This window comes from Manacus candei, unplaced genomic scaffold (genome assembly GCF_025592945.1).
Source record: "Manacus candei isolate 608988 ecotype Guabito, Panama unplaced genomic scaffold, ASM2559294v1 h1tg000065l, whole genome shotgun sequence".
Classification (NCBI taxonomy): Eukaryota; Metazoa; Chordata; class Aves; order Passeriformes; family Pipridae; genus Manacus; species Manacus candei.
Window position 1 is genome coordinate 9745188 of NW_026138113.1, and position 22643 is coordinate 9767830.

The 22643-nt window shown below is 41.0% G+C and overlaps 1 protein-coding gene across 1 annotated transcript in view; it reads left to right on the plus strand.

Moving 5' to 3' along the window:
- The window catches only part of ADAMTS18 (ADAM metallopeptidase with thrombospondin type 1 motif 18), a 79355-nt gene extending 57112 nt beyond the window's left edge, over positions 1-22243 (plus strand). Inside the window, exons 17-23 of the mRNA XM_051805972.1 lie at positions 5177-5318; positions 6773-6899; positions 11728-11932; positions 14363-14554; positions 14906-15118; positions 16499-16646; positions 20191-22243. Coding sequence (XP_051661932.1) covers positions 5177-5318; positions 6773-6899; positions 11728-11932; positions 14363-14554; positions 14906-15118; positions 16499-16646; positions 20191-20306 — 1143 coding nt within the window. The 3' untranslated portion in view covers positions 20307-22243. The remainder of the gene's footprint in view (positions 1-5176; positions 5319-6772; positions 6900-11727; positions 11933-14362; positions 14555-14905; positions 15119-16498; positions 16647-20190) is intronic.
- The last annotated feature ends 400 nt before the right edge of the window (positions 22244-22643 follow it).

Consider the following 22643-nt stretch of genomic DNA (forward strand, 5'->3'; position numbering starts at 1 on the left):
GGTGTTAGCCACTGTCAAGGATCCCATCCAATAACTGCCCATTCAAGACAATGGTCTTGTTTTAAAACTTGTTTTAAGCAGTTTTCCACCAGCACCATATGCTGCATGCTTAGATTTATCCTACTGAAACCAGAGTAAATTCAGAGAAGTCAATGGAATTAATCTTGACTGAACAGAGAAATCGGAATCTGGCGTAGGATGTTGGATGTTACAATATTTATTGAACAGTGTGTACATCCACAGGGGATGAAAGCTGCAGGTCTCAAGCAGAGCACACCAGGCACTTGCCTTCCACACAAACTTCTCCATCTGCCCTCATGCAGACAGATTAACTTGCTACATCCCCATAAAGAAATTTTCAAAGACTTACAGAGCATGGGACTGACCCAGGAAGTGTAGCTGCAATTTGAAGACACGGATAAAAGCTCCCACGGATGCTGGGATTCAAAGTTGGGGCTCATGCCCATTTTGTAAATTGGGCACATGCAGAATGTGTGCAGCTGAAAATAGTCATTTACCTGGCTCTTTCCTCTATGCTCATCTCCACTCTATAAGTGATTTGTAAATGTCTGTTAGTCCTCCACAGACCTAATGAGTCTTTTTTAGGCTTGTTACAAGCCAGGCACTAGTATGCTTTCCTGTACATTGGACAAAATATTGTGGAAGAAAGAGGAATTTAGCTTGTGTAAATTAATCTGTCTTAATTCAGCGTGCTGCAAGTAACTTCACATACACATCTTACAGTAAAAAACCCTGAAAAGCACTGAGTCAATCCTAACAAAGCAACATTGGTAGACTCTTTAAAAATCTGCCTGCAAAATAGAGGTATTATACTGGAAACTTAGGATGGCCATGGGAAAAAAATAAAATCTCAAACAAAGGAGCAGATGCACAGCTAGTTTGGAGAATTTATTGGTTTAGCTCTCACATCAAAATTAGCAGCAAAAGGAAAAGGTTCTTTACTCAGGAGAGTTCAATTTATCCATTGTTTTAACATTTTGTGCCCTAAGCAAAAGCCACAGTTCTTTTTCCTGGGGATAGATCCGGCAGATTCCAGCCGTAGAGCCTGTGGTTTTCCAACTCAAGAAGCTGTAAATTTTATAACTCTGCGCCCTGCGGTCAGAGCTGCTGAGTGTTGTGTCTGAAGTCAGGTGGTTGGTGTGTTAAAGGTAGACATTAAACAGTTCTATTGAGGAACTGGAAATGTTTAAGGAGGTTGTTTGCCAGCTGTAAATTTGGGAGCAAATGCCAGTTGGCTGAAAAGATGCTGGAATGTGTCCAGTTAAGTAGACTAGCACTGGAGGTCTTTCCAAATTTGTAGGTCTGATAACTTGGCTGAATATGCAGACTTCAGTTATTAGGTTGTTAAGAAAGGGCTTTATAATGAATGTTTGAAAATACGATAGAAAACTTTTTATATACTCGTTACTTTGGCAAAATTGCAACTTTGCAATAGTATTGCATTCCTGATGAAAACCTGGTTGAACATTATACATAATATACTATTTTTCAGCTGAGTGCCAGGGACTTTAAAGCATATGGTTTTGTGCCCTGCAATATTTTGTTTCCAGTGCTATTCCATAGTTTGATTTTACCTTTTTTCTACGTAGCTGGGATGATACAGGAGGACAGACACCTGACTGTGGTGCAGCTCTCGCTCGGTAAACATTCCCTCTTGCGGTCTGCTGGGTGGGAAGGGGCTCCAGCTTTGGCTGCCAGCCAGGAAATGGAGAGGAAGTTCCCTTCACCTGCCTGTTATAATTGTGGCTATTTCCCAATGTGCAAGGAGGGGGTGTAGCCCAAGGTCTTAAAATACATATGGCCCAACTTGCCAGGGTTTACCCCCCAGGCACTCACCCAGCTGGAGGCTTGAGTTGCTTACACCGCTGTGTGGTTGTTCTCTGAAGTGATAGATACTGAGGTGTCTTGTTCTTACTTGTCCAAGATCATTTCCTCTTCATTCCCTACACTCAGGTGAAGCATCAGGAGAAAACAGTTTTAACAGGAGTAAAACCTTTTGCCGCTTTTACCTTCTCATCCTCCCTTTCTCCTGCTCTGAATCCTGTGTTCTGGATGCATTCGTTCTGTTCCTTGCCTCTACTGTCACAAAATAATGAGCGCTTTCAGAAGACAAATGTTCAGTCTAATGCTTCAAGATATTTTTATTAGAAAGGTTTTAAACTTTACAGGGGTTTTGGCCACTGACACAGCACGGTTTTATGACGGTTGTCAGAATGAAATGAGATGAGGACTAACCCTTACATGAGGTTTTGTGGTGTGGACAAAACCTCCTCCTCTTTTGACACTGTGTATTAAAAGGCCAGACAGAATTTCAGTCTCTGGGCTTGAAGGAACACAGAGCACCTACTGAAATGGGAGAAAGTGTTTCTGGCTGCCTGAGATGCTGAGATCTGTGCTAATGCCTTGGACTCGTAGGACCTTCGGATGAGTAAAAGCAAATTGAAACATTTTGAGGTCTGGTCTGTAAGAAGAAGGAATTGTTTTAATTGAAGAATAGTTTTCCAGGGCTCAATTCTTACTACAGTTAACAACCCCCATTTTTTCCCTGAAGCACATGTTCTGAAACTTTACACTTTAGATATTTGTCTCAATTTGTCCTTGAGATAAGAAAGTAGAGTGAACAGGTTATTGCACCCTGTTTTACCTGGAAACTCTACTGCCCATGGACTTGGGGTTCAAGATTCAAAGTGGAACAGCTGTTTTAACAGAGCTGGACTTTTTGCTATCAGCAGTCTGATAGCTTTCTAAAAATAAAAATTTTAGGTAGAAGAGATGTTTTCCCTCATCTTAAGGGGCTGTTAAATCTTATAAATCATTTACATCAGATAGTGATGAATATTCAAGGGAAAAAGAAAGGTCCTGAAGAAAGTTACACTTGGGAATGGTTTGAATAGAGTACAGCAAAAAGGACACAGAACCACACATTGAGGAACGAGCCTAAAGTCAGACACAGGAGCTCTGTGATGTGCTCATTAGGGGGTACCATGTGCTGGGAGTACTGAACGTGGTAGAGGGTTTCTGGGAAGCCAGCAGGAGATCCAGAGATTTGGGGTGCATCCCTGCAGGGCAGTGAGAAGTTTCACAGCAGTCTCAATTCTAACTTCTCCTAATTTCAGAGTGTTCAGTTTTAATCCTGTTCTTGTAAAATAGTTGTGAGATACACCTGTGTCTGTGACTTACCCCTAAAGCAGATCCCATCGTACCATTTCTACCCAGAATTTTCAGTAAAAATAAAGAGGTCAGCAACTACTCTCAGATCTGTTTCTTCCATAATCTCACAGGCATTCTAAGGTGCTCATGAATTAAGCTTGGATGGGTGAGATGAAAATATTCACATCTAATAGTTCCATTTACTTGGGCTTGAAGGAGCTTCTAATCTGAATCCTGTCCTGAGGAGACACGTACTCTTCAATTCTTCTGGAAGTATTTTGCCTTTTGCAACCTTAATTGCTGTATTCTCAGTCTGGATCATTATTGAGGTTCCCTGACTGAAATCAAGTCTTTGGCTACTAAAAATGGAAAATACAGCATCCATTTTTCTTTCTTCTAGAAAAGTAAACAGTATGCAGTCCAGGTCCTTCATGTGTTCAACATTATTGAGCTGGAGGTCATGCAAATTTGGTCTGAATTTTCACTGTCATGGGCAATTTTTGGTTTCCAATGGGTACATTTTCAGAATACTTTAAAACCCATGGCTAGGTTTCAAAATGTTATTATATTCCTGTGTCTCAAACAACATAAATGCGAGTTTGTTGCTTTTTATGAAATCAGTCTATACAGAGATCAGTTCTATTTATATGGATTGCTTAAGTGCTTGGGTCAGACATCATGTGAACTTAACTTTATTAATGTTTTGAATGGCAATCATTAACATAGACTTGAATTATACTTGAAATGCTAATGCTTATCAAAAAGCATATTTAGGAACTGAGGTTAACTGCACCTGCTCTTTATGTTAGTATGACAAGATCCATAGAGCTCTGTAACTGTAAACTCTTGCAGTGTTTCTATTAAGTATGAATATAAATGCACTTTGCTGCCAAAATGTTTCTAAAATAAATGTCATTAACTAGAAATTTCTCCCCAAATTTAGGTGTGTGTCAGATGTTCGTCCATCTTGCATTGATTATAATTCAGCCTTGAAATGAATACAGTGAATTTTAGAAAGTTGCCTGCATGAAAACTGCAATATAATTCACCACTAAAATAGTACACCCTTGAGAGCTGGGCTCTTGAATTGAATGACAAAGATTGTTATTATAGTCAGTAATCACACTTTCTGTAAATTTCCTAACACATTATGCTGAAGTCATGAAGTAAAAGATTTTTCCAATCCTTTCTCCGTAGACACTCAAGGACAGGTTCTCTCCTGGACTGAAGCTTTATCAGCTTCAATCATCATGAGAAAAATACCAGCTGAGGGTCTTCCAAGCAAAATTTATCTGCATAAAAAATTTTTCTGCATAGAAGAGAGTTTTTTTTACAAGAAAGAAACTTCTGTTTCATACCCTCAGCCTCAAGAACTGAGGAAGCCATCTCCAACCACCTCTGCTCCCAACCCCACACAGCTTTACTACTGCTTTGCTTCTTGTAGTGAAGTGTTTTGAGTCCTCCTTAATGGGCAAAAGCTTCTTCCTTCCTACAAGGCATTGTGGAAGGATCAGCCTGGACTTTGCTTAGTGAAAGAGAGGAAATGTCTCCCACCCCCAAAACCCAAATCCATCCCCTGTGGATAAACTCCAGCCCCTGCCAGTGGGTTCCCAGTGAGTGCAGGGACTAGCTGGGTCAGGGCCAGGAGCAGAGCACTGAGAGCTGCATGGGGGCAGCACAAATAGTGCAGTGCCAAGAGCCTTTGGGTGATATTCCATGTGTGCTGAAGGCATTGCTGCTTCACCAACCCAGTCAGGTGCCCCCTGATTTACAGGAGGACTGTGTGTTTCTGCACTCCTTTGTTATAGGCAGCTGTAAGTCAAAGCAACACTTTGGTGTTTATTGCTTTGATGGCCAGCCTAAAAATCCTTTCACAAGCATGGTGTGTATATGTATACTGTGTTTGTATCATGTTTAGCTCATCTTCCTTCAGACTGACAGAATGCTGTTTTTACTCCCTCCCCCTTTTTTTTTTTTTAAACAACCCCCAAATACCCCTCTGTAGATCCTGTTACAAGGCAAAAATCCTGGGATTGCTTGGGAATATACATTTTCCAAAACCAACATTGAAAACAAGACATCTGTCAGAAAACACAGCTACTCCTGGGTGACAGTGCAGTCTGAGTGCTCAGCTACCTGTGGTGGTGGTAGGTAACTTTCCAATTGCCAAGCCTCTTCTGTTTAATTTTTTTTAAAGCATCTCAAACTCTTCAGCTGCCTTTAATTTTGCAAATGTGTATTGATACATACAGGGGGTTACAGCAAACACCTGGTCCTTATTTTTTTACCTGACAATTTAGAACACAGATGAAGTACCTTTGTACTTCCTTTATAGTAAAGAAAAAAAAAATCCATGCCAGGCTCAATTCATGTCACTGTGACTCAGTCTTTTTTGTTTAGGTCAATCCATATCCATATGATAATCTTGATGTTGAAGTAATGTGGGAATTAAATATGTGCTTTGAAGTTGCAGTTGGGGAACATTGAAAGATCCTGAATAGAGGTAAATTAGGTAAAATGAGGAAAATCTATTCTATCTGTGGAGAGCAACAAAAGACTAAGATATTATCAAGACCTTCACTGAAAGTTGCACCAAATCTTCTCACTGTTTAATTACCAATATTTTAATGCTGCCAGGTCAAAGTCTGGAATTCCATATAAGCTAAGGAGTTCCTATTGCCATGTTCCTCTTGCTTTGCACAGACCATCTATTTGTTTTTTCTGAATCCTGGGTGTTCTGTCAGTGAAAGTAATTCTGGAGTGTAATGAAAGCAGAAAACTGGCATGTGGGAAGTCTTTAATACCAGAGAACAGGACTGGGTAATGAAGGAAATGCCACGTTGTGCTCCTGTATTGGCAAAATAGCCCATCCAGGTGAAACTCAGGAATATCTTGCCAGAGTGTTGTCAGACTTCACAGCATCTCAGTAAACAGTTCATGGAAGAAAGAGCCACCAGGAGCACTGCAGCCCTAAAATATGCCAGCTGTATTTTCTTCCTTCCCTTTAAAAGGTAGCAGCATGAATATAAAAATGATGGAAACAATTGTGCTTCCAGATTTGACTCACTGTGCCAAATGAACCATGTGGGAGGTGAATGATAGATCTCAGTTAAAAGATAAATCTAGAAAATCACTTCATCTCTTAAGGCATTTGCAGTCTTCTCTGTAACCTGTCCTGATGCTGACACTAGATTGAGTGTAGGTACAGGAACCTGCAGAATTCTGGAGTCTGTAAACATATACTGTAAAAAGTGTGCAGAATGTCTATTTGCAGTTTGTAGGGGCATGAGGAGGGCTCTAAACAAGCCCTGCTAGTGTCTGCAGAGAATTAAGATTTGAAGAATCACTAACTTTTGCTGAGGGAAGATTCTGCAAATATGCTGCTTATAACTCAAATTTTCATCTGACTGCAATAGTACAAAGAAGGAAATCAATGTTAAAAACATGTTGCTGGATAAAAACCTATTTTAGTTGAAGTCAGTGGAATTGTACCAAGGATGAGCTTGGGCTTGTTTAATTAAAATTGTTGCCTACTACTTTTTCTCTTACATTTTGAATAAATGTTTATTGTAGTGTAATTTTTTTTCAAATGCTTCCCCAGGGCACATTACAGCAAAAGCAATTTGTTTGGAAGATCATCGTGTACGAGTCAACACCTCCCTTTGTGGCCCAAGGATGAAGCCCTTGACTGAAACAAAACTGTGCAACACCAATCCATGCCCAGCATAGTAAGTTCTCTGTGTTTTTGTACCTGCTGGCTGTGCCTTGTGCCCGAGTGTGCCAGGCACAGGGAATTGTTTCCCTGCTAGATGACCCCCTTTGTGTTCTGTAACGTGAACCAGGGATTGTTTAAAGACGTGAGTGGTGTGGCTGCTGCCCAAGGATAACAGTGTCGGTGTGTCTGATGTCTGAGCAGGGCCTGCTGAGCTCTGTCACCGTGCTGGGGTGAGCCCTGTGACACAGAGCAAATCCAGCTCGCTCACAGGCCTCCTCTGCCACCTTTACTCATCTTGAACCACTAAGCCCATTTCCTGAGTAAAGTGCTACTCCCTGTGTGCAAGCGTGGCCCCCACGGCTCACATTCCACATGTTAGATTAGGTTAAAAGAGTCTTGTGAAGTGTAATTAGTGATTTTTGGGCAAAATGCCCCACGGAGTATTGTGATACCAAGAAGAGGACTATCTAAACCAAACAAATTGTCAGCAATGCTCCTGGTGCCCACAGAAATAAATATGAAGGCATTGCCTATGTGAACAACCCTATTTTCTAAAAGAAAGGTGAGATGCAAAGGAAGACATTGACATATAGATAAGCTCTTAGAATCCAGCTGGTCTAAATCAATTTAAAAACCAAGGGAGTTGCACTGATTTATAGTAGCTGTAGTAGGGGTCCTTTTGAAAAAAAAAAATGTTGTGTGCTTATATAATTAACCACAGTATTATGTGGCTTAGAGTATAAATAGGTAGATTGGGATATAAATGGCCATCTTTCTTCTGCTTTTTATTCACTTTTGGATTCCTGATTTTGCAACCTTTGCATTATTTTAATTTTATACTAAAGATCACAAAAGCTGTACTATGTTGGACAAGACATTTGGACTCCAGAGCAGGAGATTTTCTAAAGTGATATGTTGAAAAAATTGAGAGTGTTTCAGTCAGTGGGAAATAAATAAATTTGAAGATGCACCGAAGCAGAAGAAATGCAGGAAGGGTCTAGACCTGGTGTCATCTGCTGGTTTTACTCTCCAGTGATGAAAGCAACGGGGCAGTAAAAGCAGTTGGCTAAGCCCATACTTCATAAAATAACACATTTAATGAAGTTTAATAGAAAGCATTCCTCTTCTCCCCCAGTCCAGAAGAGGATGATGGGGCAAAGCAAAAAGATGCATATGTTCTGCAGTGACTTTGTTTTTATTTAAAAATCCATAATTTGCAATATGTTGAACATACTGAAAAATAGTCCCGTAATAGTTTGGAATTTCCTGCAGAATTTAATGATTACAGCAGAGTACACAAAACCCAAATGGCAAATTATACACTCTGACCACAAAACGATAGAGATAAGGTTTAAATAATGGTGACATGTGACATGAGAGCCCCGTGTTCCTGCTTCAGCAGTTTCTTTACATTGCGTTTAGCCACATGATTTTCTCAATACCAATTTTAAGTAATCTTTGTAGCCAAACCCAGTCTTTTCATATGCAACTTATCTTCTGCCAGAACTATTTTTATCCAATGAACTCAGTATCGTGCCCACAGAAATGTATTGTCTGTGATGTCCTCAGGAGTGTTTTTAAGCTCTTTATGCCTACCTTCATTTTGATGTGGCATCATTATGCTATAAAGCTCCACCCAAATCACATTAACTTCTACTGACCACACACAAAATTTCCATTTCTATTAACCTGAGATCCTGATGTACTTTGAACATCCACTGATATACCTATCAGTGAAACTGCTGAATATCCATTTTGACACACAGTGCAGTGTTTTCATGATGAAATTGCAGCTATTGTATAATTTACTATTTAAAATACATTTAATGACTTGAACCCTAAAAAGAGTACAAAAAGAAAAGATGTAAAAGCCCCAAGCACCTCTAGGGAAAAACAGTTCAACTCACTAATTAATTATTCATAAAATCCTTAGGATATATTAATGCATGGAGGATCTACATGTAGGATCATGCCTTAAATTAACACATTGCCATTCAGCTGAGTGAAACTATGCCAGAATCTCTCTGCTGAGGAATCTGCCCAGAAAGTTGTAGCATGTAATATTTCCCATAAACCTGAGACTGCCAACAGAAAAAAAAAAAAAAGTAGGATTAATTAATAAATCACATGGAGGAATGCTTAATAGCCAACAATTAACACAAACCCCAGTACAGCAGACAGAACAGGCGAGGGAAGGAGGTGACTAACAGATGAGATACAAGTGTGTCAGTTTTGGGACATAAAAGAGGCTCCAGACTTGTAAGGGTCAGTGAGGAATAATTGTTGCATAAGAACAAAGGCTTATTAGTCTGAGTGGGCCCAAACTACTGTCCCAACAGTAAGAACACAGAGAGGCACCAGCGCTGCACACTGTTGTTGTTGGGTTTCAGAGCTGCCAAACCTGGTCATAATTATTTAGTTATTTGAGCTAATGAAAGATACTCTTGGATCACAGCCCAGATTATCTTGGAAAATGGCAGTTTACTAGAGGACATTAAAGTAGGTTTATTGCCCGCTCCTCTGTGAAGAAGGGAACTTTCTGAGCAGTGATGGTGAATAAACTCTTAAAGTGAACACTTTTGGTTGGTCTACCAGTCACCGTTGTCAGAAACATCAAGGCAAACTAATTAAAAGTTGTAAAATGGATTAAAACTCTTTTCCCAGAAGTTTGTAGTGAAATGGTCCAAATATTTATAAATCAGACAAAAAGGAAACTTCTGATGTGTTTCTGGAATTACATAACTACTGACTTTTCACATTAATATTTCTTTGTCCTTAAATTAGTGCCTTTTATATTTCCCCTACTTTTGGCAGTTACAGGAGTTGTTAGACTCTGAGAGCTGAGATTTCTTCTATTCCCAGAGGGATTTTGCAAAAATAGGCTTTTTAGGCATTTTCTACAAATTAAAGTTAGCTTTGTTTTCAGGCAGATGTGAACAGACAGGCAAGTGGGAAGCTGTGCATCTTTCACACAGGAAATAAAAAGCTTTCTTATCATTAAAACTGTATGTAAGGAGCTATTCCAATGGTCACAGGACTGATGCTGTGAGAAACTGTGGAAGCAGGATAGGCCAAATGGTCAGATTTGAGACAAGAACCTTTCTGTGAAATAAATAATTAAAAATTTGTAAAACTTTTCTAAAATCCTCAGTTTAATTTCAGTGCTGGGTCTTTGAATAAGAGTTCTCAATGAGTAATGGTTTAGTCATTCAGAATTTCCTCTGTTTCTTCACTTCTGTTTTCCTATCTAGCTGTTATTTATGGTCTTACATTGGAAGCCTTCGAGGACAAAGACACTTGGTTGAATGTTTCCAAAGTGTTCCACAACGGCTGGGGACCCACTCAGGGCTTCAAGAATAGAAGTACTGAGCAGTTCTTGGCATTCCAAAACTGAACTTACCCCAAACAACTGGCAGTAACTCCTCAGACTTTGTGTCACTTCAGGGACATGACGTGTAGCTGCAGCATGTCTGTGCCTCGAGCACAGATCTGCCCAACAGCTTGTGCTGGTTAAATTTCCTCTGTTTTATTTAGATTCTGCATTGTCTGTCTGCCAGATTTATTAGTCTGAGGACGTTTAAATCATAGTCATAGATTCATAGAATCCCAGAACGGTTTGGGTTGGAAGGGACCCCAAAACTCATCCTGTCCCACCCCCTGCCATGGACAGGGACACCTCCCACTAGCCCAGGTTGCTCCAAGCCCTGTCCAACCTGGCCTTGGACACTTCCAGGGATGGGGCAGCCACAGCTTCTCTGGGCAGGGCCCTGTGCCAGGGCCTCCCCACTCTCACAGGGAAGAATTATTCCTAATATCTAATCTAAACCTTCCCTCCTTCAGCTCAAAGCCATTCTCCTTTGTCCTTGAGCTTGTCCTTGTGAAAAGTCCTTCTCCATCTTTCCTGCAGGCTCCCTTCAGGCACTGTGAGGGCACAATTAGGTCACCCCTGAGCCTTCTCTTTTCCAGGCTCTCTCAGCCTTTCAGAGCCTTTTCAAATCCTCATGACACTGGTGACAGGACTGCTGCTTTTAGCAAGCAAGTTCTTTATGGTGAATGTAGACTGGTAGGGTTTGACAGACATACCTTCACATTTGTCTCCCTGGATGAGTGTATCTAAGCACAAACCTGGTAGGTACATCTCAGCTAAACTGGCCTTTCTTTCCTTTCCATGCCAACTTTTCCTTACATCAGCTTAGGTGAATCTTCCTCCCTCATCCTGTCTTCTGAGAGAGATGTAAAAAGGAAAAGTCATCAACAAAGGGCAATATCAAACCTTATCTTATTACAGAAGTCTCTCCATCTATTTGTCTCCTTCCTTTGGCCTCTGTTAGTCTGTGTCTCTTCAGCAGCTACGGTGACAGAAGGGATCATCCATTTCTAAATAATCTATTTAGAAAACGTTTTTCTTTTCCTGTGTGAGAGAGACGTTTTAATAAACAGCATAGACAGGGTTAAAAAGGAATGGTGATTTGTTAACCAGACCCTTATATTTTCTAAATACTCCACCAGCCTCAACGGCAGCGTCTCTCTCAGTCCCCGTGGAATTCCAGATTCCAAGTCAGATTGATAGGCAAGCTGGTTCTAGTAGATGAGAACTGTAAATAAGCAGTACTTGTTTTTCTAGTTGTGTGACTTATATTTTATCCCTAGCAAAATGTTCCATGCTTTGAAGGTAGATAATGTAACTACAGCTCTCTGATTGCTTGAGCAGATATCAGTCCATCAGGAGATCGGCAGAGCAGGGTCCCTAAATAATTCACATTTGATAGGTGGCTCATGTGTATGGATTTTATAAAGCTAATTGCACTCCCGTGTTTCTAACATGCCTTTCCTCCTCTAAGCTGGTCAGCAGGTGAGTGGAGCACATGCAGCAAGTCTTGTGGAGGAGGGCAGCAAAGTCGCCTCATTCGGTGTGTCCAGAAAAGGGCTTTCCAAAGAGAGGAGGTCGTGGCCCATTCCCTGTGTCCTGTCAGCACCCCCCCACAGGTGCAGATGTGCAATAGTCAGGACTGCCCACCAGAATGGAGCCCTGGCCCGTGGTCTCAGGTAATTTGGAGAAATCTTAGTCTGCTGGCATAATGAAAACATTGCAAAAAACTCTCCTCAAAAAGAAAAATAGTGCAAACTCTGTGGAGTTCAGTGTTTTGCAAGTGGCTTCATTCATGAAGAGAATGTGTAAACCATGTGTGTATAAACATGTAAACTATATATGCTTTGTAACCAGCCTTCAGCAGTGCTCAGACAGGAGGGCTTGCCAGGAGCAGACAGGTGGTGTTCTTTTAGGTGGTGCACATAAATGGACAGATAATTCTTTCTGATTTCATAACTCACGGCTCTATGAATTCTTCAAGCCATTAACCCCCTCTGAGATTACTTCCCAAGCAATATTAAGTTCTCTCAGAGGTGACAGGCAGTCAAGGAATGAAGAAGTATTTGGGCTTAGAGTTACACACATGTATATGGATTGTGGGTTGATATATTTGTGATTTACACGTTCACTAATGACTTCTGTACTTTTGCCACTGTTTGAGCAGCTACTCTACTGCCAGCAGTGCTGCTGCAGATACTGCCATGAGGGGCATGAGGCCTGTGGGCAGATTCTGTGTGTACACACCCTGCTTTACACCCTTGAGAGGTCCCTGATATTGAACCACCTGAGCTAAAAAACACACAGATGCTCACAAAAACCTCAGCTCTGCTCCATCTTTCACTGCTGTTGGTGCTATTGTGAATGGTTAATGTAAGGATAAGCAAAGTAATGAGAAATCTGGGATTTAAGGGAGAGCTGGCAGTACACTTATATCAAAAGGATTCGAGATGGATTTAAATTTATTGAAAAATGTATTACTTATGTGTTCTGTTCTTGGCACTGTTACTCTTTAGGTGTTCAAGAACACCTTGACCTCAGCATTCCCAGCTGAGAAGCACAGACTGCCCCTCCAGGGCAGTGCCCTGGAATGTGACAGTCGAGTAACCACTCAGTAGTCCACTGAAACAGAGTTTTAACAATCCAAAATGAGTTTCTTACAGTGTATCTGAAGGAAACCTGAGTGCAGCAGGAGATTGTAAAAACCAGATCTTCAAATACATTCCCACATTCAGACTTTACTCCTCTAAAATAAAAAAATGACAATTAAGAAAAATCCATTTTCCTCTTCTTTAAGAGGTGTAGAGATTTTAAGTTTACAAGTCCTGCTGAAATATAGTTTAACAGGCCTATTGAACAAGTTAGTAAAGATTTTAAGATTCAGCTGAAAACTGTTAGATCACAAGTTCAAAGGAGTTAAGAGGAAAAAGTGCAAAATCATAGAATCACAAAATGTTTGGGTTGGAAGGGACCTTAAAACTCATCTCATTCCACCCCCCTGCCATGGGCAGGGACACCTTCCACCACACCAGGTTGCTCCAAGCCCCATCCAACCTGGTCTTGGACACTTCCAGGGATGGGGCAGCCACAGCTTCTTTTGGTAACCTGTGCCAGGGCCTCCCCACCCTCACAGGGAAGGATTTCTTCCTAATATCTAATCTAAACCCAGCCTCTCTACACATTTTAAATGAAAAGAACTTTTTTGTTTGTTTGGCGAAGGATTAAAACCACAGATTTTCAACATGCAGGTATTTCTGTTACATCCTCAACACAACTGTGCTTTCATGAAATCTTTTAAAAGCACTTGTAATTTGACACAAGTAGTGATTCTGCCTTGGAACATGCCCCATAATTATTAGTAGAAAGAAGAACAATTAGAAGAGGATGCAAGAAAGTAGGAAGCTGACAGTGTTTATTCCTTCATTTCTTCAGAAATGGCTCGTTCAGGCATTTTGTTGTATGCTAAGGCAGTGAAAGCTGCAGAATGCCTGTTCCACTGAGCTACGGTTCAGCAATGCTTTTTTATTCACTGGTGACTTGTCCTAAGCTGCAGTTGGCAATTAAAACATCTTTGGTGTAACTCCTTAACCACGGTCTGTATCAGATTCTGTCTTGCGGTGAGATCCGCTCGGTGAAGGAGTTATGTATCAATTCCCTGGGTGGTTTTCTCTGCCTCTATCTCATCCCTCTAGGCCAAGGTGAGGACAAAAAAACAAATAGCTGAGAGCATCTTGCCATGGGAGATTCTGCCATGGGAGGTTAGGACCAGCTTTCAGCTGTGCTGAGCAGGGAGAAAGCACTTTGCTCACAAAAGCATTTTGCTCACAAGTCCAACTTACCTCATCTATGGAAAAGAGATATTACTCATATCTCTTCTATATGGGGGCTGTGAGAGTTCACAGCTTACATTAAGAGAGCACTTAGAGCAACATTGTAGAAGTGACATACAGATGTTACTGTTACTTATGTACCAGCAGAATTTCAAATTTGCTAATATACAATAGCAGCTACACAACATGTTAGCCATGACTTCTACATTCTGCTGTAAAATACAAATAATGCCAATTTTCATTTCCTCTGCTTCAAATGAGTGTTTCTTTCCGTCACAGTGCTCCAAGACTTGTGGGAGAGGTCTTAAGAAACGGGATGTCTACTGCAAAAGTACTGGTTCTCCCAAGGTGAAAATCTTGCCTGAAAGTATGTGCAGCAGAGACCACAGACCCGAATCCCAGCAGACCTGTGTGCTAGGACGCTGTCCCAAAAATGACCGGCTCCAGTGGGTGATTTCTTCCTGGAGTGAGGTAAAGTGGTGCACTTACATGGCTCACTGCCTGCCTTTCTGTTCTAGGAAATGCTGACTCAGGGACACACACGAGCCATGGGGAGGACAGAAAGCTGAGCTGTCATTTGAAAATCAGGTGTTCTAGGCAAGCCTCCACCAAACACAGATTTAGTTAAATGTACCCTGCTGTCTTTGTTATCCAGGACTTTCACTGACTTGGATTCGTATTTCAGTTTTCACATTATCGAGCATGGTCTTTGTGGGTTTAGTTCTACAGTGCTTTTATAATGCACACTTTGGGTTCTCTTGCACACTCCCCTTTATCTGACCGTGTTCCTGTAGATGTAAGAGGTGTGTTTTGCCTCTGCAGTGCTCAGCCTCCTGCGGCCCAGGCGTGCAAAGGCGAGAACTCAAATGTGGTGAGAAAAGCATCCACGGGAAACTGCTCACCTTCCCTCAGAGGAGATGCAGAAACCTCAAGAAACCAAACACCAAGCTGGAGGAACCTTGTAACAAGGGAGCCTGTCCATCACAGACATTGTATAACATGGTGTCTGGCTGGTATTCCTCACCTTGGCAGCAGGTAGGAATGGAAAGCTCTCTCACCTCTCTCCCTGTCCTGGCTATTGCTCTTTCAGCAGTATTTCATGTCTTGACTCTAAGGAATTTGCAGAAGGACCAAGTTTCTCTGTACAGTAGCTCAAGTCACATCCCCTGGTGCTCTTCCCTGCACAGCTCTGCAGAACAACACAACTGCAGTGTGACTGCTGCCTCCTGGGCAGTGCATGCCCTGGAATGCAGGTGAGGTGTCTGTGCTGGGTTTGGAGAGCACCACGCTCCATCATATCCCACAGAAGGCACACTGGCTGGAGTGGCACAAACAGCTGGTGGCTGTAAAATGCTGACAGCCATGCCCCTGTGACCACGGCAGGGTGAGCCCAGGCTGCCCAGATTAAAGCCAGCTCCAGCCTTACATTCTGCTGGAGTCAAAAGTCCAGTGGTACATTGGAGCCATCCCCAGTACTAACAGTTCCCAGGTGTCTCCTGCACGTAGCCATTCCCTAAAGAAGGCCACACCACTCAGCCACTGAAACATGATGCAGCTGGTCCACATCCATCATGTACTTTGGTGCAGCTCATTTCTTTGTCCTGAAACTGAAGAATGTCACCTAAAAATGTTATTCGTGCTTGAGAGGCATTACATTCCACACTCATTTTCCAACAGTTTCTTCTCCATCTTCAAAGTGCACTGTGGTTGAACTGCTGCATATCTCTGTGCACAATGTATTTGAGCATCTGCACAGATTGCCTGGAATTCCCTAAATACTATGATTAATTGTGGGATCAGTCTGTATTTGTTTCTACATTCTTGCAAACAAGCTTCTGTATTTCTGGAACTTATCTACTTCACGAGTCATATATCAAAGAGACACACACTCATTTAATAACATTTATATGAAACAATGTATGCCTGACAATTGCAATCAGATGAAAATGATCACATTTATCTTAAAGACAACTCTTCATGAAACACATACAAGTAAAAGGCTTATTAATGTTAAAATAATTCATAGCTCTTCCTGCAAATGCATAGTGGTTTTCCCCAGATACTGCCATAATTATTGTTCCAATGGGAGTTTTATCTCTGTTAAGGCAGCAGGATTGGGCCCAGAGATCAAAAGAAATCGGGGCAGGCAGTCAGGAATAGGTTTTCTAAAATGTTCAGTTTCTGTCTCAATGCCTAACTTAAGGAACCAGATTTTCAGCTGAGTCCTTAAATAACCAAAAGACAGACATGTCTCTGAAAAGTTGGTCCTGGTGGGGGTTACTGAACAGCGACACATCCAATCCTGACCTTTCTTGCTTTGAAAGTCTCATCCAAAGCCCTTGAAACTCCCCACTTTGGCTTTCATGGGCTTCCAGAGTCTCTGCAATGAAAGACAGCTTTTCCTTTTCTCCTCAGTGCACGGTGACCTGTGGAGGGGGAGTGCAGACCCGGAGTGTGCAGTGCCTGCGCCAGGGGAGACCAGCGTCTGGGTGCCTGCCCCACCAGAAACCAGCTGTCCTGAGAGCTTGCAACACCAACTTCTGCCCAGTCCCCGTGAAAAGAGGTAAACCTCGGCTCTACATGCTGCAGCAGAGTTGTTTCCTTAGAATTCTATAGCCAGCAAAGCCCACCTTTTTGTTACACTCACTGATTTGGCATGTTCCTTCATAAATGATTTTTTCCCAGGCTTCCAGATTGACAGTAACTGTCTGATACTACAGCATGTCTCTTCTCAAATTGAGCCCTCTTAAAGCAAACTTAAGAGTATGACTGACACAGGAGATTTTAAAAACAGTATGTGAAATAGTTATGCTGTTTGGTTCTGAGCTGCACCTTTATACTCTTTGTTGAATAACAGAAGCATCCTGTGCTGGTACTGCTTTGTGATTAATAATAGCAACTCTGGAGTTAAACAATAAGAATTTGCCATTTACTTTTAGTCTTTTGAAGTCAGACCAAGCTTCAGATTGCACCCAGATCCCGGGACTCCACAAATGTTTTGTCTAGAATGTCCTTGAGACATGCCGTCAGGGAACATGAAATTAAGCTCTCTCCACAGTTGTATGTCTACTGTATCCCTCTCTGCCTCTTCAGTGTGAGGAGCAGGGAATGATGGAAGAGGAATTCTCTCAGCACCATCACAGACACAGAGTGGTCCCATATATTTGGTTACAGGATGGTCACTGTTCATTCCTTCCTAACTGTGTGAAAAAAACTCATGGAGGTCCAGGCTTATCCCACATAACACTGGTTATCTAGGTATGCTAAAGCACTTTAAACATTAGCTTTCAAAATACTGCACATTAATTGACTTGTTACCATTTTAAAACTGGGAGCTGAAAGTAACCTCTATAAAACCCAAGCTGGATTGCAAGAGGAAGGTGGTAATGGAGTTGGGAGCAGAGGTCAAGCTCTGGCCCTGCATCTTGTAAACTGACATTAGCCAACCACCCCCAATGTCTGCCCCAGTTCCTGGCATTCCCTGTGCACAGAAACCCTGTGAAACCCTGGGAGATCCTAACCATTCTACTGCATCAGCTCAAGACATGCAGAGTATCAAGCTGATCTATCAGGGGACCTTAATCCAAACAAGTCTATAGAGATGAAATGGTCCTAAAAGGGATAAGAAATACTTCTGCTGTTTTTATCAGTAAATGTTCCTAACACTTCAAATTAACCTTCCTAAAAGGTTCTGCTGTACTTTGGAGTTCCTGTATAACTCCCTTTTCTGTTACATAGCAAGGACTTTTCTTTCACCCCTGTTTTCCCCTGCTATATTTCATGTTTGAAGTACTGTCTGTTATTAATTTTGGCCTTGGCCTGTTTCTCTCTCTCCTCACATCTGCAGGAGCCCTTTCCCCTTTATTATACCTGGGTCGTCAGGCTCTAGAGATCAATTATCTCCTCACTGCTCTCTAACTTTCTGTCTAAACCAGCAGAAAGAGAGGAAACCAGCTGTGCTGGAATCACATTGAAGCAAATCAGTCTCTATTATCAGCCATGCAGCTCCAGCTCAGTGATCACAGGCAAGAAATTAATGTTTCAGGGAGAGTTTGCACTTTCCTGGACAAACCAGGTCATTTCCACCCCTCTGCTAAATGCAGTTAGGGTCACTGTGACTCCTAGTAAATCCAACTGCTTAAAGGAATGAAAATCTGAACAACGTATAAATACTTGGGTAAATAGAAATAAGGGACTGACAGCCTGATCCCCATCCACTGAATTTTGTGGGACTCTTTGTGTTCCTTCCAACAGTCCTTGGATTAGGTCCCAAGTGTAAAGTTTTCAACCATACCTCTGTAATATTAACACTGTCCTCTGATCTTCAAAGTGGGAATAAAGATTTATTAATGTTGCTTCCTCCTCATACATTTTTTTTTAAAGAGTAATTTGTAATTTTTTAAAAATTTACCCTTTCATGGCAGGAGAGCTTCTTCTGTCTTACTTAGAACAGCTTTCCTTCCTCTGTGTGGTGTGTGCTTTTCGTCTCTTGTCTGTTTTGGTTCCTCCCAGATTCTGTCTGGTGACAGCAGGGGAAGGAACGGGAAGGTTGGTGCTGAACTCCAGCTGCATCCCTCCTGACACTCCATGCAGAATGGAAAGGCAGTGCTGTGGAGTGGGAAGGCTGCAGTTCAGTACTGAGCTCCCCACTTCCTGGACAAGTGTTTGTTCAAGAACAGTGTTTTCTTTCCCTACCATTAGAATTTACAGACGGGCTTAAGTTTTTAAAAGCTGAGAAAAAATGGCATATTTTAAAAAAAAAAAAAAAAAGAAATAGTTTTCCTATTAATTCAAATTTGAGAGTGGTAAAGGCATACAAAAAAAAATCACCTTTGCCATGATATAAAAGGGAATTAAAAAAAAGCAGTGGTGATGAATCCAAAGAAGTTCCTATAGAGAGATGGAGATGATTCCTGGTCCAGGGAACATGAAGAAGTTGTCTGTGCCATGTGAGGGAGCATTTATCTGCTGTGACTCAGCTTAGCTGACCTGAGAATACAGTGGTGGCTAGATTTTATTTCAGTCTCCTTGTAAATTCCTTTTATTGACCATGTAAACAGTAGTTCTGAGAGCTGAATGAAATCTTTTCCCATGCTCACAGGAGATTTCAGTTTAGCTATAAATTTTGCTGAAGCTCATTGAGTCCTATTGCTGTCTCAGACACAGTGAATTTGTTTATAAATCATCCAAATGAATCATCACTCTGCTCATTTAAAGAAACATAAAGCATCCTCTACAAAACTGGAGAGAGGAGCAGCTACGAAATGTTTTTAAAGCAGCAGAGCTGTGTGTATAAATGATCTGTACAGAAACTGAAGAGAAATAAGATCTTAATTGAAAAATACGACTTACCTGTATTTGTAATTAAAGGCTTTTCAGAACTAAACACTGTCTCTTTTCTCATTGCACTTAATTAAGATTTCACCAACAGGGCATAGTCCTAAAAGCCTGATTCATGGCACACAACTGAAGTGTCTGAGGAAGAGATTTCTGGGGTTCCCTGCAGAGTGGAACGGACAGAAAGAAGTGCCTCTAGAAAGTGCTGGGACACAGACAGGGAGCAGAGCACTGTGTGCCCACGTGTGCTCAGAGCAGGGCCCAGGCATTCCCATTTCCATGTGTTTGTGTGGACACCCACTCACACTGGGAGCTGACACTACTTTGAGGTGCAGGTGAACTCTGTGGGATGGTGGTGGCAAGAAGCAGTTGGCATCAAGTGTAGAGCAGGCTCATATGTGCAAGTACCTGGCTTTAGAACAACATTTGTAATCAGAGGTGTAAACACGGATAAGTTTTTCTATCCTCTAATGTGGAACTTCCTTCTGTTTTCCTGAACTTCAGAGTGTACTCTAAATTTTTTAATTCAGCCTCTGACCCTCCTGTGATATTAGCTCTATCTCTATAAATTACTAAATTTGATCCCTTAACAAAAAAAGAAACTAGTATTTTTGAGATGAAAGCTCGCTCATGTTTCCTCTTCTTTGAATTGAGTCACCCACCATGTTTTTAATATTTACAATTGCATACAAATGTTTGGAAATATTGCCCGACTTGCAGACTTGCTAAAAACACAGTCTTACCATATTGCTTGGATTTCTTTCCTTCAGATGATCCTTCTTGTGTGGATTTCTTCACTTGGTGTCATCTGGTGCCCCAGCATGGTGTCTGTAACCACAAATTTTATGGCAAGCAGTGTTGTAAATCATGCACGAAGAAGAACTGATAGCAGCGAGTTATCTGAACCCTTCAGTGACAGGATTCTCTTCTTCAATTTATGTTGGAATTATCTCTACTTTGAGGCAAGACATGGTGCCACATAAACCACTGATGGAAGAGACTTGTTTTTTTTCTAAGGGAATGTCTGAGGTACAGTAATTGTTGGATATGTGTTGAAAAAGGAATGCTTCTTTTTTTTCTTTATTTGCTGACCTCACTAAAGCACAGGGTACTATGGATCACTTGAACACTGAGACTCGAGGGGAAGTTCTTCTTTCTTTAAAAGTGTCATTTTGCACTGTCACATGTTACGAGGAAGAAATTAAGGCAAGGAAGCCTTTTCTGGCTAATTTACCAGAATGCAAAGCGAAAAAGAGATGGGGAGCTGGAGGAGAAAGGCTGCGGCGTGGCAGCAGGACAGAGCACACTGTCAAAAGCGTTTCCTCTCATAATTTTTTTATGATACCGTTGTCCCAGGGTGAGGAAGCTGTTTGCTGCCACAGAGAGACATTCCAATGGCTGTTGGCTGGAGAGCACAGTGTCACACGTGTGACCACCAGAAGTAAATAGTGCACTACAAAGATTTATGGTGCTTCTCTATCAGACTTGCTGCTGGAAAAGCAAGTTTTGCATCATGCTAATGTTCTTATTATTTTGAAGAATTCATTTTCTGCTTTGTGTAGAAACTCAGAGGTGGTTAACTAGTAACTTGAAAATGTATTCCTAGAAATACTCAGCGTTAGAATATTTGGACTTTTAATATTGCTGTGTTACAATTAATAAGGATTTTATGTTTCAACTAACTCAAGGAACTCAGATTTATTGAGCTCAATGGTTATGTTTTCAACTTTCTAAGCTCATTAGATATGTAATTTTAAAATTTAAACTTGATATTTTAAAGTAGTTTTGTTTCAGAAGCTAGATTGTTTGAATGCCAAGATACTGAAGAATGTCTTCCTTTCAATCTCAAATCTCTGCAAATTTTGATTCATTCATTACCCAAAGGAAATAATAAGAATATTACAGTCCATTAATTCATACTGAACTTCTCTGAACAGTTATTTATTCACACAGGTTATGCGGAAAAAGCGCTTGAAAAAGATAAGTGGATTATTTACTCAAACCAAATAAAAGTCAATTCTATTTTTATACACTCTCCTAATACTTGTATTTAGTTCAGAATCCACCAGCAAACAAAAGAATTGTAAACATAATGATATTTGTAACCGTTCAGTATCGAGGTGCTCGGTGACACGATCAAATGGTGCAGTTCAAAAGGTTTCTGCCTTGAAAAAATCCCCAACCTGTTTGCCAAACCCATCTGAGACAGAGCTGTGTCCTACTGTAATTTTCTGGGGAGTGCCTATGAGGGACGTATTTATCTAATTCCACCCAATCCCACAACTTTGTTTGATGAATGTAGTTCAGTTTGACTGTTTTTTTTTAAAGTATGGTTTCAGCATAAAATTAGCCAGCTCAGCACTAATGCCAGACAGTGGTCACTTAAAATTAGCAGTTCCCTCTGCAACAATTTAAATTAAAAACATGTATTCTGTGATACTCTAAGAAATGATGATTGGAAACATATCTCAACCTACACCGCTCTGTCTTGATATTGGACATTGTGTAATTATAACTTTTTTTTCTAGGAAAACTACAAGGTTGTTTTTGTTTTGTTTTTATAATTGTGTCCTTTTTATTATTTTATGTAAAATAATTAATTTATTAATGCATAGCTTTTCCTTTATATTTCTTTGCTCACTTCCTTAAGTGACAACTGAGGAAAGAAAATGGTAGTGTCACAAAGTATGAATTATGGTGTAAAAAAGGCAAAAAACTATAAGTGTAATATTTAATTATTTTATAAGCTTTGTAATAAAATACTCTAACTGTTTCATTATATTTGGAATTGTAAAATTCATGAATAAAATATGGAGGTTATAATTAATATCAAGTAATATAAGTGCTGTATGCCTTCCTTTGCATCTGTGTTGACTGTCCCGTAGTGGGTTTAAGGAGAACATTATCCTGTTATCTCCTGCTGTGTAATTGGCAAAGGTCTGTGACTCTGAGCTGGTTCTGGGGAGGGGCAGAGCTGCCCACAAGAAAAGTCTGTCCTCTGGGGAGTGGCCATTTAGGCACCGTGGCTCAGTGTGACCTCCCTGCCCAGCCATGGCCCTGCCATTCAGGTCTGGGGTGGGTTAATTTTGGGGGGAACCCACAGAACAGTGGATCTGAGTGTTAACAAGCCATGATGATGAATGGGATGGAGGTCACTCCTTTCAGGCACTCAAAGTCAGGCGTATGTACTAAGGTCATGTGAAACTTCTCTGCTTTTGAAGGT